The sequence below is a fragment of the Solenopsis invicta genome, chromosome 6, assembly GCF_016802725.1.
Source record: "Solenopsis invicta isolate M01_SB chromosome 6, UNIL_Sinv_3.0, whole genome shotgun sequence".
NCBI lineage: Eukaryota > Metazoa > Arthropoda > Insecta > Hymenoptera > Formicidae > Solenopsis > Solenopsis invicta.
In genome coordinates, this window is record NC_052669.1 from 10,466,158 (window position 1) to 10,479,637 (window position 13,480).

A 13,480-nucleotide genomic window follows, 5' to 3' on the forward strand; every position below is an offset into this window, starting at 1 on the left:
TGTTTACGATAACTAATCGGATCTCGGATTGGATTGAACAATGGTACTCAACGTAGGTATAGAAAATTTCCCTAGGCTAATCGGATTGACGATTGCTGTCTCAAATGTAATCCGATTGATGACGAAAGCGTGGAGACCGAGAAGCATGCTTGAAAAGTCTCTTTATTTTTTTAAATAATAACACAAAAAATCAAAGATAAAGTTAAAAAGAATGATTTGAATTTAGATTTATTGTAATTTTTTTGTCTAAACACTGGATTTCGTTTAAATTTCTGTTTGTAAAAATTAATTAATCTATTCTAAAGTTTGTGGTTATATCGGAAACAAATCAAAATTAATAAAACAATTATTAATTATTAGGTACATATTAAAGCATATAATATTTCAAGCATATCATATAGAATTCCTGTTTATTATAAACTCAGTAAAAATAACTTTGAAGTTATTCAACTACATTATACATTAATCAATATTAATTTATATGTTAAAAATCAATAATGTCTCTGAAAATGTTTTTTTTATTCTTTTCCAGATCGTAAATAAACTTCAACTCCAAGAATAAATAAAAATTACTGGAAAATGGATTGACATGAAAAGAGCATTATTGAACAATATCAATTTGTGCTAACTTAAAATTTGTAAAATTTGCTATTCTTGGTTAGTTGTTCATTAGAGAGTAATAATATAAGAACGGAATATACATAAATAAAATTAAAATAATTGTATGCATATATGATGCGTATATTCCATTTTTATATTATTACTCTCTAATAAACAACTAATAAAGAAAAGTAGATTTTACAAATTTTAAGTTAGCATAAATTGATATTGTTCAATAATGCCCTCTTCATATAAATCCGTTTTCCAGTAATTTTTATTTATTCATGGAATTGAAGTTTATTTACGATCTGGAAAAGAATAAAAAGAACATTTTTAGAAACATTATTGATTTTTAACATATAAATTAATATTGATTAATGTGTAATGTAGTTGAATAATTTCAAAGTTATTTTTACTAAGTTTATAATAAACAGGAATTCTATATGACATGCTTGAAATATTATATGCTTTAATATGTACCTAACAATTAATAATTGTTTTATTAATTTTGATTTGTTTCCGATATAACCACAAACTTTAGAATAGATTAATTAATTTTTACAAAGAAATTTAAATGAAATCCAGTGTTTAGACAAAAAAAATTACAATAAATCTAAATTCAAATCATTCTTTTTAACTTTATCTTTGATTTTTTGTGTTATTATTTAAAAAAATAAAGAGACTTACTTTTCAAGCATGCTTATCGGTCTCCACGCTTTCGTCATTAATCGGATTACATTTGAGACAGCAATTGTCAATCCGATTAGCCTAGGGAAATTTTCTATACCTACGTTGAGTACCATTGTTCAATCCAATCCGAGATCCGATTAGTTATCGTAAACACCCTTTGATTCTATCCATGGGGAAATTTTCCAAACTGAAAAGTCGCTATCTTTCTACATACTCGCAGTTCATGATTAATGAAACGACTAGAGCTTATTGGTCGTTACGTTAATCATGAACTGTATGTAGAAAGATAGCGACTTCTCAGTTTGGAAAATTTCCCCATGGACAGAATCAAAGTCCTTAGGTTTGTTCGAGTTGCTTGAAATCCCCAAAAATTTTTGCACTCAAGATGAGATAAATACATATTTGATGTAAGAAAGAGAGAGACGACAAAGAATTTAATTCAAAAAGGGCAGCAACACGAACAGGCCTTTTGCGTGTACAGTGAGTTGCATTGATGCCTGGGGTACCGATTTTAAGGACCACGTTTCTTTCTTAGTTATTTTTACGTTTATGACCGAATGCTGCCGTCAACAATCACCGCAGCATTCAGTCATAAATATAGAAATAACCAAGAAAGAAACGTGGTCCCTAAAATCGGTACCCCAGGCATCAATGCAACACACTGTACCAAACTGATACGCGCACCAAATGATACAAATGGCGATGTAAACACTGAAACGTATTTCGTAGCGGATTAGGCCTATTGAATATAACCTTAATTGACCGGTCTTATGATAAGTAATCTTATTTGGTCTTTCTGAAACGATAACATATTAAAAAATGTGTAAGAAACGTTTAGTACGTTCGATGTAAACGAGCCTGTATTAAAGCATTGGTGCACACCAAACTTAATACGAATACCAAAGTTTTAGGCCCAGTTTCACAACTTTGGGTTTAACCCGAGCTTAGTTGAACTACCGTCAAGTTTAACGCCACGGTTAAACTTCTATCGCGTTTCACAACCAGATTTTAACTCTAGGTTACGTAAACCTATAATCTATGCGAAGAAACTTCAACAGACTTATCTTTCTTCTAGAACAAGTAGTGTGATTGGTTGTTATCGAAGAGTAGGGAATGAGATATTACAGGTTCTATACACCAAGGCAAAAAATAATGAACAAATTTAAAAGTTTTAAAGTTTTCTTCTTACATGTTTCCAAATCAGTTTGAACTAAACAATTAAATTCAATTGTTACTGTAAAAATTTACACTTTATTAAGTACATTAAACATTGGAACACTAATTAGAAAAAAATTTCTCATAAAATAAAGAACAACAGATTAGAACGAAAGACAAAATTGAGTTTTGAAAAAAATAAATAAATCTAAAAGACAGCCACTCGAAATAAAAAAAAACTGTTCTTTGGAAAAACACATATATGGTCATCGTAATTATAGTATGTAATCTATAAGTACTAATTTAATAATATTACAAAACTATTTTTACTGTTCTGTTTTATAAGAAATTTCTTCTTTGATTTTTTCTTAAGACTGCAGTAACAGATTCCTTGGTTAAGCGAAATCGAGCATAAAAATCAATGTCATCAAATTCTTCAAAATATGACGGTCGTCTTCTAATTATTCTCGGGCGTCGATTTATTATTTGCACAAAATCTTCATCGTCAGATGACGATAACATATATTCCAGAGCCATATCTTGCAACATAACCTTTTTACGATTCCGTGGAGATATCAGCCATGAAGTACAATACTCGAAAGATTACTGAAAGCAGTGGCGCTGCAGTATTAAACCTCGGTTATCTACCTTAAACGCCCGAATTTCGCCGTTCAACTTTAACCGCAGTTTAACAACGTTAACCGAGGTTTAAGACAGTTGTGGGACACAATATTTACCGTAAACCAAGTTTAAAGGTTTAAACTCCGGTTAAACTAAGTTGTGAAACTGGCCCCTAACGATGTAAACTAGGTCATTGTAGAATAGGCTTTAGTCGGTATCACAAGTCATAAGAATTGATCAATCCCAGTCGAATAGTCTCTTCATATTTGATTGTGATTGGTCAATTTTTATGGCTTATGACTTATGATACCGACTAATAGCTTATTGTAGAAAGCCTATTAAAGGCGAAAGCACATATTTTTGCATATCTGCATAACCATGTGTGTGCATAAGGAAATTGATTGGTCCATTAGCACATGCTTAAGGAAATGGACCAATCAATTTCCTTATACATATGGTTATACAGCAATACAAGTATGTGTTTGCCGCTTTTAACCATTTGAATTAAACCCACATACATTGCTATGTAATATATATCTTCAATTTTTACTTGCACAGAGAATATTGTTTTCTATATTTTAAAGGAGTTATATTTACTTAAAGAACATAATCATTCCTTTTTCTCAGCAAATACAGCAATTGCGGAATCATTAATAGAATAATAATCATATATCCTTCAATTATTACAAATGGAGAGCAAAAATATCCTGCTCGAGTATAATGTGGTCGAAATATATTTGCACAAAGTTTTGCCCTCGCTTCTAACGCTGTCGATCATCCGACGAACTACTGAAAAACAGGCGCTACAAGAATTGCGCTAGACGAAAAAATTTGATACAAGTGCAATTCTAATCATTGCATCAAAGCTAGGACATTTTTACTTTCCATATATTTGTTAATTGCGAGGACATTACATTCGATTATTCTAATATACGATGATTAATCTTGAGAATTTAAGTCAAAAATACTCAGCAAATGTAAATACGTAGCATATACAAAATATTCCACTTTCGCCAAAACAATCATTAATAACAAAATCTGTAATGAATTTGATCGACTTTTCTTCGAATAAAAGATATCGATAAACATATTTTTTAGTTCAACATAAAATTATTTAAACTTTAACGTTAAAAATCTTCTAACATTAAAACTAAATAAAAAAAAATCTTCAATGATCATCTATTTAAAATTAAATATAGATTAAAACTGTTCTATCTTCCTAATTTCTTACCTAGAAAAAAATTTACTTTTAATTACTTATCATTTAAAAGCTATTGATGCTTCGATATTTTAACATTAAAATTTAATTTAACGTTTTCAATTTTTAAATTAAAAGATCTATTGTTTTAACAGTTCATTCCGTAAAAGTGAAATATCTTGTATAATTAAACAACACACCAGACATGCACGTACATGCTTTCGAGTTGTTGATATTCTTCTATTATGTGTATATGTACACACATCCACACAAGCGCACGCGCGCACAAACACATACACATACACACACATGACTGCGTCAATCACAAGAATTTATTTTATTATGAGCAATCATTTTTCTAAATATAAATCATTATAAATTATCGAGCAAGAGCCAGACAATAATAAAACAAGTTATTCTCCTTAAATAAATTAAGTAACATATTGGAATGTGTGGGAGAGAACAATGAGAGAACAATTTGTAATAGAAATTTAAATGTTTAGCGTACAAAAAAAATGTATACGATATCGAAAAAGTTTATATATCGTCGCAAATACGAATAAAGATTTAGCGGAACGACTATGATTAACAAGCACTTTTGGCACATCTAATATCAGTAATTTAGTGAAAAAACAATGCAAATAGAACAATATTGAAATAAAATATTCATACTAAGTGCCCTAAGTGTCTTGCTCTCATAAGTTTTAACATTTGCATGGTTTAAAATTATACTTATGAAATTTACATTTTTAATCGTTTAATCGTTTATAAACTAGAAATGCAGCAGGTAAATCTGTAAGAATATATGTGTATACATAAGATATGTGTCACATAGTCATGTAGATATCTTGAAATCTACTTCTCTTTTAATTTCATTCTAGCGCTTTAATCTGATTTTATCTTAATAAAAAGAAAGATAAAAAAGCTCATTATTAAAATTTAATACAACAAATGACACAATCTACATGTATGTAATATATTTACGATTATACAGATTTCTTTTGATATGAAAAAATGTGTCAGTAATAAACATTATTATATCCCTCTGCCATATCGCACAATAAGATAGTTAATTTATACATATATACGTGTGTGTGTGTGTGCACGCGCGCGCACATATGTGTGTGTGTGTGTGTGTGTTGTGTGTGCGCGCGCACGTGCGTGTGTAAATATAAATATTGCTCGGTGATTGCAAAACACCCTGTGTGTGTGTGTGTGTGTATATATATACACACACACCACACACACACACTGTCTTTAATATAAATATAATACATTTGTTCTTCTGTTTATTTCGCTGCAAAAAAGTAAAAGTACTTCAATACATATGCAACAAAATAAAATAAAATAGAATTTTTCATCTTAATTCTCCATCTCCCCCCCCCCCTCTCTCTCTCACATTACAATTATGGAAACTAAATTCTAAAGTAATTAACTCACTGCGTACGTATTCATGACTTTAGCAGATTACTATATGATTAAATTTAGAGTGTTACAGTAAAAATTATAATACTATATAAATATACAAATAACGCGCTGTTTCAAATACACATTTAAATTTTATGCATATAGTTTATTTGGCAGAGAGAACTTATCTATAGATATAATATATATAAAAAAAATAGCAAATTAATATATTATGACTCTCTCGCTTCTTACATGATATTATGAAAACAATGTATTTTACAATTCAAATGCGAAATTATCGCGGAAGTATTATTCAGTTTTATCTGTGTTGAGTACTTATTAACTAATTGCTTGCAAAATAAAAGCGCTTTAATATTACTATGTTAAAACAAGTGACATCATGTACAATTTTCTACCGTTCCGCTTGTTAACATTTCACGACGTACAATGGACAAATGGACCTATGAATAGCTAGGCCCATAAGAACATTCACTTCTATGACAGTCTTTAACTTTGGCATTATTAAAATAAAGCAACAAATCCTTCTTTTCACTTACTTTCTAGTGTCATTCTAGTGTCTGTCTTCGCAATATATTCCACTCCACTTTACATACACATTTCATACAAACGTAAGATATAACAAGCGCATACGAATCTTATGATAATGTATCTCACAAACAGTAAAACGAAAATAGATTAAAATAAAAAAATCCCATTAAGTATTGCATTCAAGAAATTTTTCTCTAGATTTCTTTTTAGATCATAACAGGTTTACAGATCTGTTTTGTAGATCTGTGATACAAGGATTTGCATTCGGCTTTGTCCCAAAGCTCTAATAAACATTTATTAGAGACACTACTGGGACACTTTAATGTATCTGTATCAGCGACAGAGCTAAAGTAAAACGAGGCGCGTACGCTCATTCGACGTACTTATTCGAGCTACTTGATCATTTAAACGATTAATTATCACTTGTGATCATTCGTACAAAAAAATTCGATTGCTCACCCAATTAAATCCTAATGATCAAACAATACTAGCTGGGGTACTGCTAACACCGATTGGCTGAGTATTTTCAACTAGTGTGGATCGCATGCTCGATGATGGAGCTTGAATATCCATTGCTGATGTTCTCATTTCGCCAAAAGGTGCCCTAAAAAAAAAGTCATATTGATCTTTTCAGAAATGTATGTCTTTTACTATCAAGAAGATGAAACGTTTAGATATAAGTTTGTATTTATTGTTTTCAGCTTATTGCTCTCTATATATGTATAAAGAGTGTTTCCATTTATAAAGTATCTAGAGTATTATTAAGTTTGTAATATCTTACATAATTCATAATGTTGATATGCGCTCAGAGGAAAGTTGCCAATATTGGTTTACTTTTTCTAAAGCGGCATACTGTATTTTTTGGAAATTAAACATTGCACTGTATTAATATTACGATAAAAACAAGATCTGCTTAGATAATTAAAGAAATAAAAACTCCCTCCCAAAAAATGGAGACTAAAGGGAGAAAGGTCAACTCTAGCCTTTTAATTTTATAAATTTTGCTATTTATTATATAAAAATATATTTTATTATTTTAAATTATTTTATAGTTAACTTCTCCCCTACAGAGTCGTGTTTGAATTTCATTATTACTGCCTAAGGTATCAGTTTTAGGGCCCAATTTCTCAGACGTTCTTTTCGGATTATTGTGCAAAAACATTAATTATTACAAAATACGAAATAGTATTATAAAAATTACTGTATCATCTGATAGAAGACACTCTCTAATTTGTATTTATGTTTTTAAAGTTTTTATTTTTAGTTTTCGTTTAAGAAATATTATCCAAAAACAAACTGGGGTACCGCCAATATTGGCGATTTTTCATTACTAAACCTTTCTTTCAAAATTAACATAAAATAGCTGTATGACTTTTAATTAATTGGGTATAACTATGGAAAGAAATCAATTGCCAATCGTTTGATTTTTCGCTATTGCTAAGCTGAATATTTCTAGTGTATTATGAAATGTAGTGCATGATGGAACCAATTGTCATATACGTATTACATCACACTGTTTACGTAAAAAGACAATTTTATTTTTGATGACTGCATTTCGCAATTAATTCCTTTCCGCAAAACTGCATGCAGGCAAGTGCAGAAAAACACAATTATATTTAATAACTACTTATTGCTAATTAATGTAGATGTAGACAAATAAATTAGAAGTGTTGTGGCGACCGTTTGCCACATGCCCAACCGAAAATTCGAAAATCATATTATTCACCGAAACAAATAACTTATTCGGCAGTTAAGATAAACATGCTTAGATAGCAAGCAACACGGCAGAAGAATATACAAAGTAGAGAAGATTCGTAAACAAGAGAAATAATAAACAGCTTCAAATTTGCGGACCAAACGGTCATTCGGAGCTTATATAAAGCGGGCGAGAAAAGAAACGCACTCTCTCGCCAAGTATTCTCTAGCCTCAACACGTATCGTATCTTCTAACTCGGGTATCTTGAAATTAAACTTAACATTAAATAGTAAACCGATTGAAAGCTCATTCGAGTTCTTAATTAATTAATTTACCACCGCACACTTAGCATCGATTTATATCCAAAGTGTAAATAAAAGCAAAAATTCCATTGTCATAATTTTGTGATGAGATAATAATAAAAATTTCAACACAATGAAATATAGATGTATTAATCGCATGATAATCGGGGAATTAATTGAAACATAATTGAATGTGGATATACAGTATACATAATATTTGCAACTAAAAAATGCTTGTAACAGAAAGTTGAAATGTAAATAACTATATAACAATTAAACGGACAAAGTCACTCTAATTCAATATTATGTCTTTAAATAACAGAATTTTGAAATATTTCAAATCTAAAAATTTCTTTTAGAAAAAAAAAAGAAATTAAATTTAGATTTGAAATATTTTCAAAATCTTGTTATTTAAAGATATTTTAATAAAAAAACTAGCTATTTATTAATGAAAAATGTTGGGTCTTATGCACAATAAAAGAATATTAGATATTAGGAATAAGAATTAGAGTTTTAAAATCAGTTTTCTTAATAAACATTATAAATAAATAATCAGTTATATTGTGTTTCGTATAACACATTTATATATTATATCTTCTAAATATCCATTGTGCGTTACATTTATTGAAGTAACTGATTAAAAAATTTTAATTCTTATTCCTAATATCTAATAATTCTCCATTGTGGGTAAGGTCTTATTTTATATCAATATCAGATCATTTTATATCAAATCTTATTAAAATTATCAAAGTTTCTCCAACTGTATTATATTCAAAAATATATCGAATCAAAGCAAGTATATAATGAAAAAATAACAATAAAAGGTGTATGTTGAGAACACAAATGAATATTTGCAGCAAAGCATTGCACTTAGATGTTATAGTAACATTGAATCTTGTATATTATTGCCTGGTTAGTGAAGTGGTGCAATGAATGTTTGATGATTTATGTAGGCCTCCAGACGTCAGGATCCTCCATGAGAGTAGTATGGTGATCTGTAGTAGGAGGCATTGTACCCTGTGGGGAACCCATGCCCGACGTCATTCCTGCTGGGTCGGGCCTGGATCCTCTGTTATTATGTTATATATTAGTAAACACTTTGCAGAGATCATATTAAAAACAAGATAAAGTCATTTTACGCCACACAATTATTCTCCAATCTCATATTAAGAAGATTTTATACTTTGTCACACTGGATTTTTTTTAAAATCTCTTAAAAATTTTTAAGAGAAAATAATTATAAATTTTTTTTCAAAACTACTTTTTATTATTAATTAAGATCAATTTTCTTTTTTTTATTAAAATATAGAAATAATTTATTAATAATACATCCATTAGAGCCATTAACCTCTGCCCGGTTCGTTGGTGACCATAATTCTAGATTATATGTGATTTAATCCGAATGGAATAAAAATTAGAAAGTAAAACATTATTTTAATCAAAATCCGGTTATCCTCAAAATTGGAATTTTTATTTCGCCCAATAAATAAATTGCATTTGTTTAAAAGAAAATTTGATTTTTATTTAATTTTTTACATTTTAGTCTTAAAAAATATAAACAACTAAGTTATTAAAATAATTTTAATTCCGACAATAGCTGCAAGTGTTCTGATATTGAAAATGACGTTTAAGGTTTTTAATTTCAATCTACTGGGAAATTCAGATCCATAGTTACCGATAAACAGTGCAGAAATTAAATAGATTTATTGTTAATAAATTATTGTCCATACATTTTATTTGAAAAAAAAAGAAAAAACTAATCTTCAAACAATGATAAAAGACAAAAAATAATTTTGAAAAACATTTACCTACTTTCCCTAAAAAAATTCCTAAAAAGAGAAATCAATGCGACAAACAAAGTAAAAAATCCGCCTTAACTCTACAAACAGATATTTAATGACGGTCGTAACGATACGTAACGTATATAATTAAAAACAAAACAAAATGTTATTATTTTCCAAACTGTTGTTTCTATCTCGAGCCAACATGAAGTTCTCTTCAAAATATTCCGGCGCTTCTAATATATTGTCTCGTAATAAATGTAATTTCTCGTAAGATTATCTTGTAAAAATATTTTCTCGTAAACCAAAGCACAAGAGGATTAAATATACAAATACAATATCACATAAAAATCGCCCTTCCACCTTAAAGCGAAAAAAGAAAACAAAAGGCAAGGGAAAAAGCACAAGTTATGTAGTTTTACATTAATTACAAGCAATGTTATCCAGATGTGAGACTATCACAAGTATTCTGTTAATCAAAAATAGAAATAGATGAAATGAATAAATAGGTAATTGGTTCATAACTCTAACTTCATTAAAAATTACAATTTCGATAAGAATGAAATAATAAATGGTTAAACTTTCTTGCGATTTTCAGCACATTAGCGACTTTTCGTCTACAAAATTACAATTGAATCGATCGTAACTTTGTAACATGCACTTTCAACTTTCCATCAAACTGATGTGTTCAAAAAAACCATGGAATTATTAAAAATACATCAATTACCAATTACCAATTACCAAAGCTGGAAAAATAGGGAAAAATACAATTAATAATGCAAAAGATTTTATACGAAGAAACAATACCAATTAATTTTTTCATATTTGCAACAATTCATTTCGATTGCTTTTTCTATAAAAAAAATATATATGTATATATATATATAATATAAATTTTGTCGCCAAATCGTTCTCTATCAATAGCATTACATCGTGAAGAATTTTGTTTCAACAAGAACAAAGATCGAAAAATGTAAATATAGGTGCATAGTAAATATAAAATTTTCGCAAAAACCGAGCAGATCTAGGGATTTTTTTCTTTTAAATGGATTCTCCAAATATCAATTAAAACTTACAATTTTGTTCGTATACTTGTTATATGTCTAGAAAAATTACTATATTTATGCAATGAATGGTTTGTTAAATAAATAAAAGTTTTGTGCTTCTATAAAATTTAACTTGTTGAACTTGTTTGGTTTTTGTAGGAAACCTAATTATACTGATCATAAATAGAACATAAATGTATAAATATCTACATTTCTAATTGGTTCAGATATTTATTGTCACTAAAACTCATATTGGGTTATTTTATAGACACATCTCGTTAAATTTTCGAGAGATATACTTACTTTTTGCCTAGGGACATCAATCCATATATTATACCCGTTGTAAATATTAAACCATTGCCAAATATACTACCCATTCCTGGACATAGGAAGACTGATGGCAATGCCATTCTAAATAAAAAAAAAACATGACATAATTTAATTTATTGTAACATATACATGTACAAAGGTATACGAGTCTTCTATGATCTACAATTTATATAAACTATAGAGAAGAAATAAAACTTACAAACAATAAGCAGCGGCTCTATTCCAATATGGCTTCTTCTCCACCCAATCGCTTAAATTCTGTACAAAATCGATGAACAAACAGCAGCAAGGCGCTTCGATCATTACAACCACAAAACCAATTATCATCTGCCACATACCGCTAATTAAGCAATCGATATTACCGAGAATTATCGACGCGCAATTCCATGCTCCGAGAAAAATTGCAACTGCAAGTAAAAGAAACAATTTCTATATAAATTACATTTCATTTGAAAAGACTTATATTCTGAAATCATAATTGACTTCAATACCTAGTATTATAAGATCATATATAAATTATACACACACATGTATATAGAGTATAATTCAAAAGATTATTATTAAAGTTAAAAAATGTATAATTGTAATAGAACAACTTTTGAATAGAAATCTGTGCTGTTTAAAGTAATCCTGATTCAAGTCTTTGAATGGAGAAAATCTGGAACAATAATGAAACAATGCAAAAGTAGTTTGCTACTCTTGTACTTAATTTAGTTTGTTTTTATTAAGATACAAGAAATATTAAAAATTTTTCTTATATTAATACTACTCTGAGTAAAAATTTATCAACAATCGCACTCGAGGGTTAAACAAATTATAAAAGCAACCAAAACATCAATTACTTTTAACTTAAAAAACATAAATCATCCACAATCTCTCAAGTTCACGAATAACAAGAATATGTAAAAGTGATATAGTAATGAGCAAAGATCATTACGTCGATTCATAAATAACCACGTGCTTCTGCTCAAAGTATGATTACTTTAGTAATATATTATTAGAGTTTTTTATATTCAAAAGCTAGTACTGTTTCAAAATTACTTTAAAGCCTTAAAGATGTCCTACTCAAAAATTGTTCCACTTTGATCCTTCTATGCGCTCCTCGACTTTGACAACACGAATTAGCTCCAGAGTAGATTTCATGCAAAAACTCATTAATCACATGCTTTTTTCTTCTAGAAGCTAAATTATCGAAAGATTGCACTTTCCAGAAACCAATCTTCGCCTTGAATTATAAGGGTCTTAGTACTTGTCAACACAAAGCTACTGCAATTGGAAGTTTGAGTTATTGGTAATAACCTTTTCAATTACTCGGTATGTATTCCTATATATACGTACATATAAAATGACAAAAGACTAATTGCCTGGAAATCAGGTAAAATGATGATTTTTAGATTGCGAGTTGGATGATAAAAAAATATTTAACAGGCAAGCAGAAACATATATACATGCGCGCGCGCGCGCGCGCGCAAAAAGGAGACAGAAAGAGAGCGCAAAAGCGTACGATGTAGAAGAGCTACGAGAGCGAAATAGTATTATTATTCTCGTAAACTTACTTATGCTACCAACGGTGCCGAGCCCGCGACCCCCGTACTTCATCCACCAGGGCACATCGTCCTTGGCAACAGGATCTTGTCCAGGTCTCTGCATGATCGATGCTATTTTTTCGCCGAACGACTAAAAAAAAAGAAAAATATGCACGCTCGATATCGCGAATACGTTAATGGTAACGCGCATTGTTAATCGATGTATATTTAAAGGCGTGTATTTTTTACCATTTTCGATATTTTATTATCCTTTCGTACGTCAGCTGAGAACGCTGACAGTCACTGATATATCTCTGTTGATGTACGGAATTGGAAAATCGACCCACTGCTTTCGTCTGTGCGACCATGAGGGCGCATCGTACGCCTTACATACAGGATGTTTAAAAAAATTCATAAGTTCCGGTAAATAAATCTGCATACATGGTGTTCGGCAATAAGGTGGCAGAAAATTTAGTGATTAGAGATAATAAAATGAGGCGAATCAATCTCTTTTGTTTTAATACTATACTTTCATTTTTTGGCGCTAATTTTGAATCTTTGGCTTTTTCGTACTTACAC

General features: G+C 29.6%; 1 protein-coding gene across 3 annotated transcripts; it reads right to left on the reverse strand.

The window, feature by feature from the left end:
* Positions 1-3,616: 3,616 nt before the first annotated feature.
* LOC105194502 (calcium channel flower) lies at positions 3,617-13,285 on the reverse strand. 3 transcript variants are annotated; one of them, XR_003269422.2, is made up of 7 exons: positions 13,151-13,285; positions 12,932-13,052; positions 11,575-11,782; positions 11,349-11,456; positions 9,128-9,287; positions 7,002-7,072; positions 6,684-6,824 (listed from the first exon to the last, which is right to left on the reverse strand). XR_003269422.2 is itself a non-coding variant. In XM_011159446.3 (6 exons), the coding sequence occupies exons 1-5, from the start codon at positions 13,151-13,153 to the stop codon at positions 9,164-9,166; spliced, it is 564 nt and encodes a 187-aa protein (XP_011157748.1). In that variant the 5' UTR covers positions 13,154-13,285; the 3' UTR covers positions 3,617-6,824; positions 9,128-9,163. The 3 variants fall into 3 exon arrangements, 2 of the variants coding, with proteins under 2 accessions (XP_011157748.1, XP_011157747.1); XM_011159446.3 differs by lacking the exon at positions 7,002-7,072 and having other exon boundaries at positions 3,617-6,824; XM_011159445.3 differs by lacking the exons at positions 7,002-7,072; positions 9,128-9,287 and having other exon boundaries at positions 3,617-6,824.
* Between the last annotated feature and the right edge of the window lie 195 nt (positions 13,286-13,480).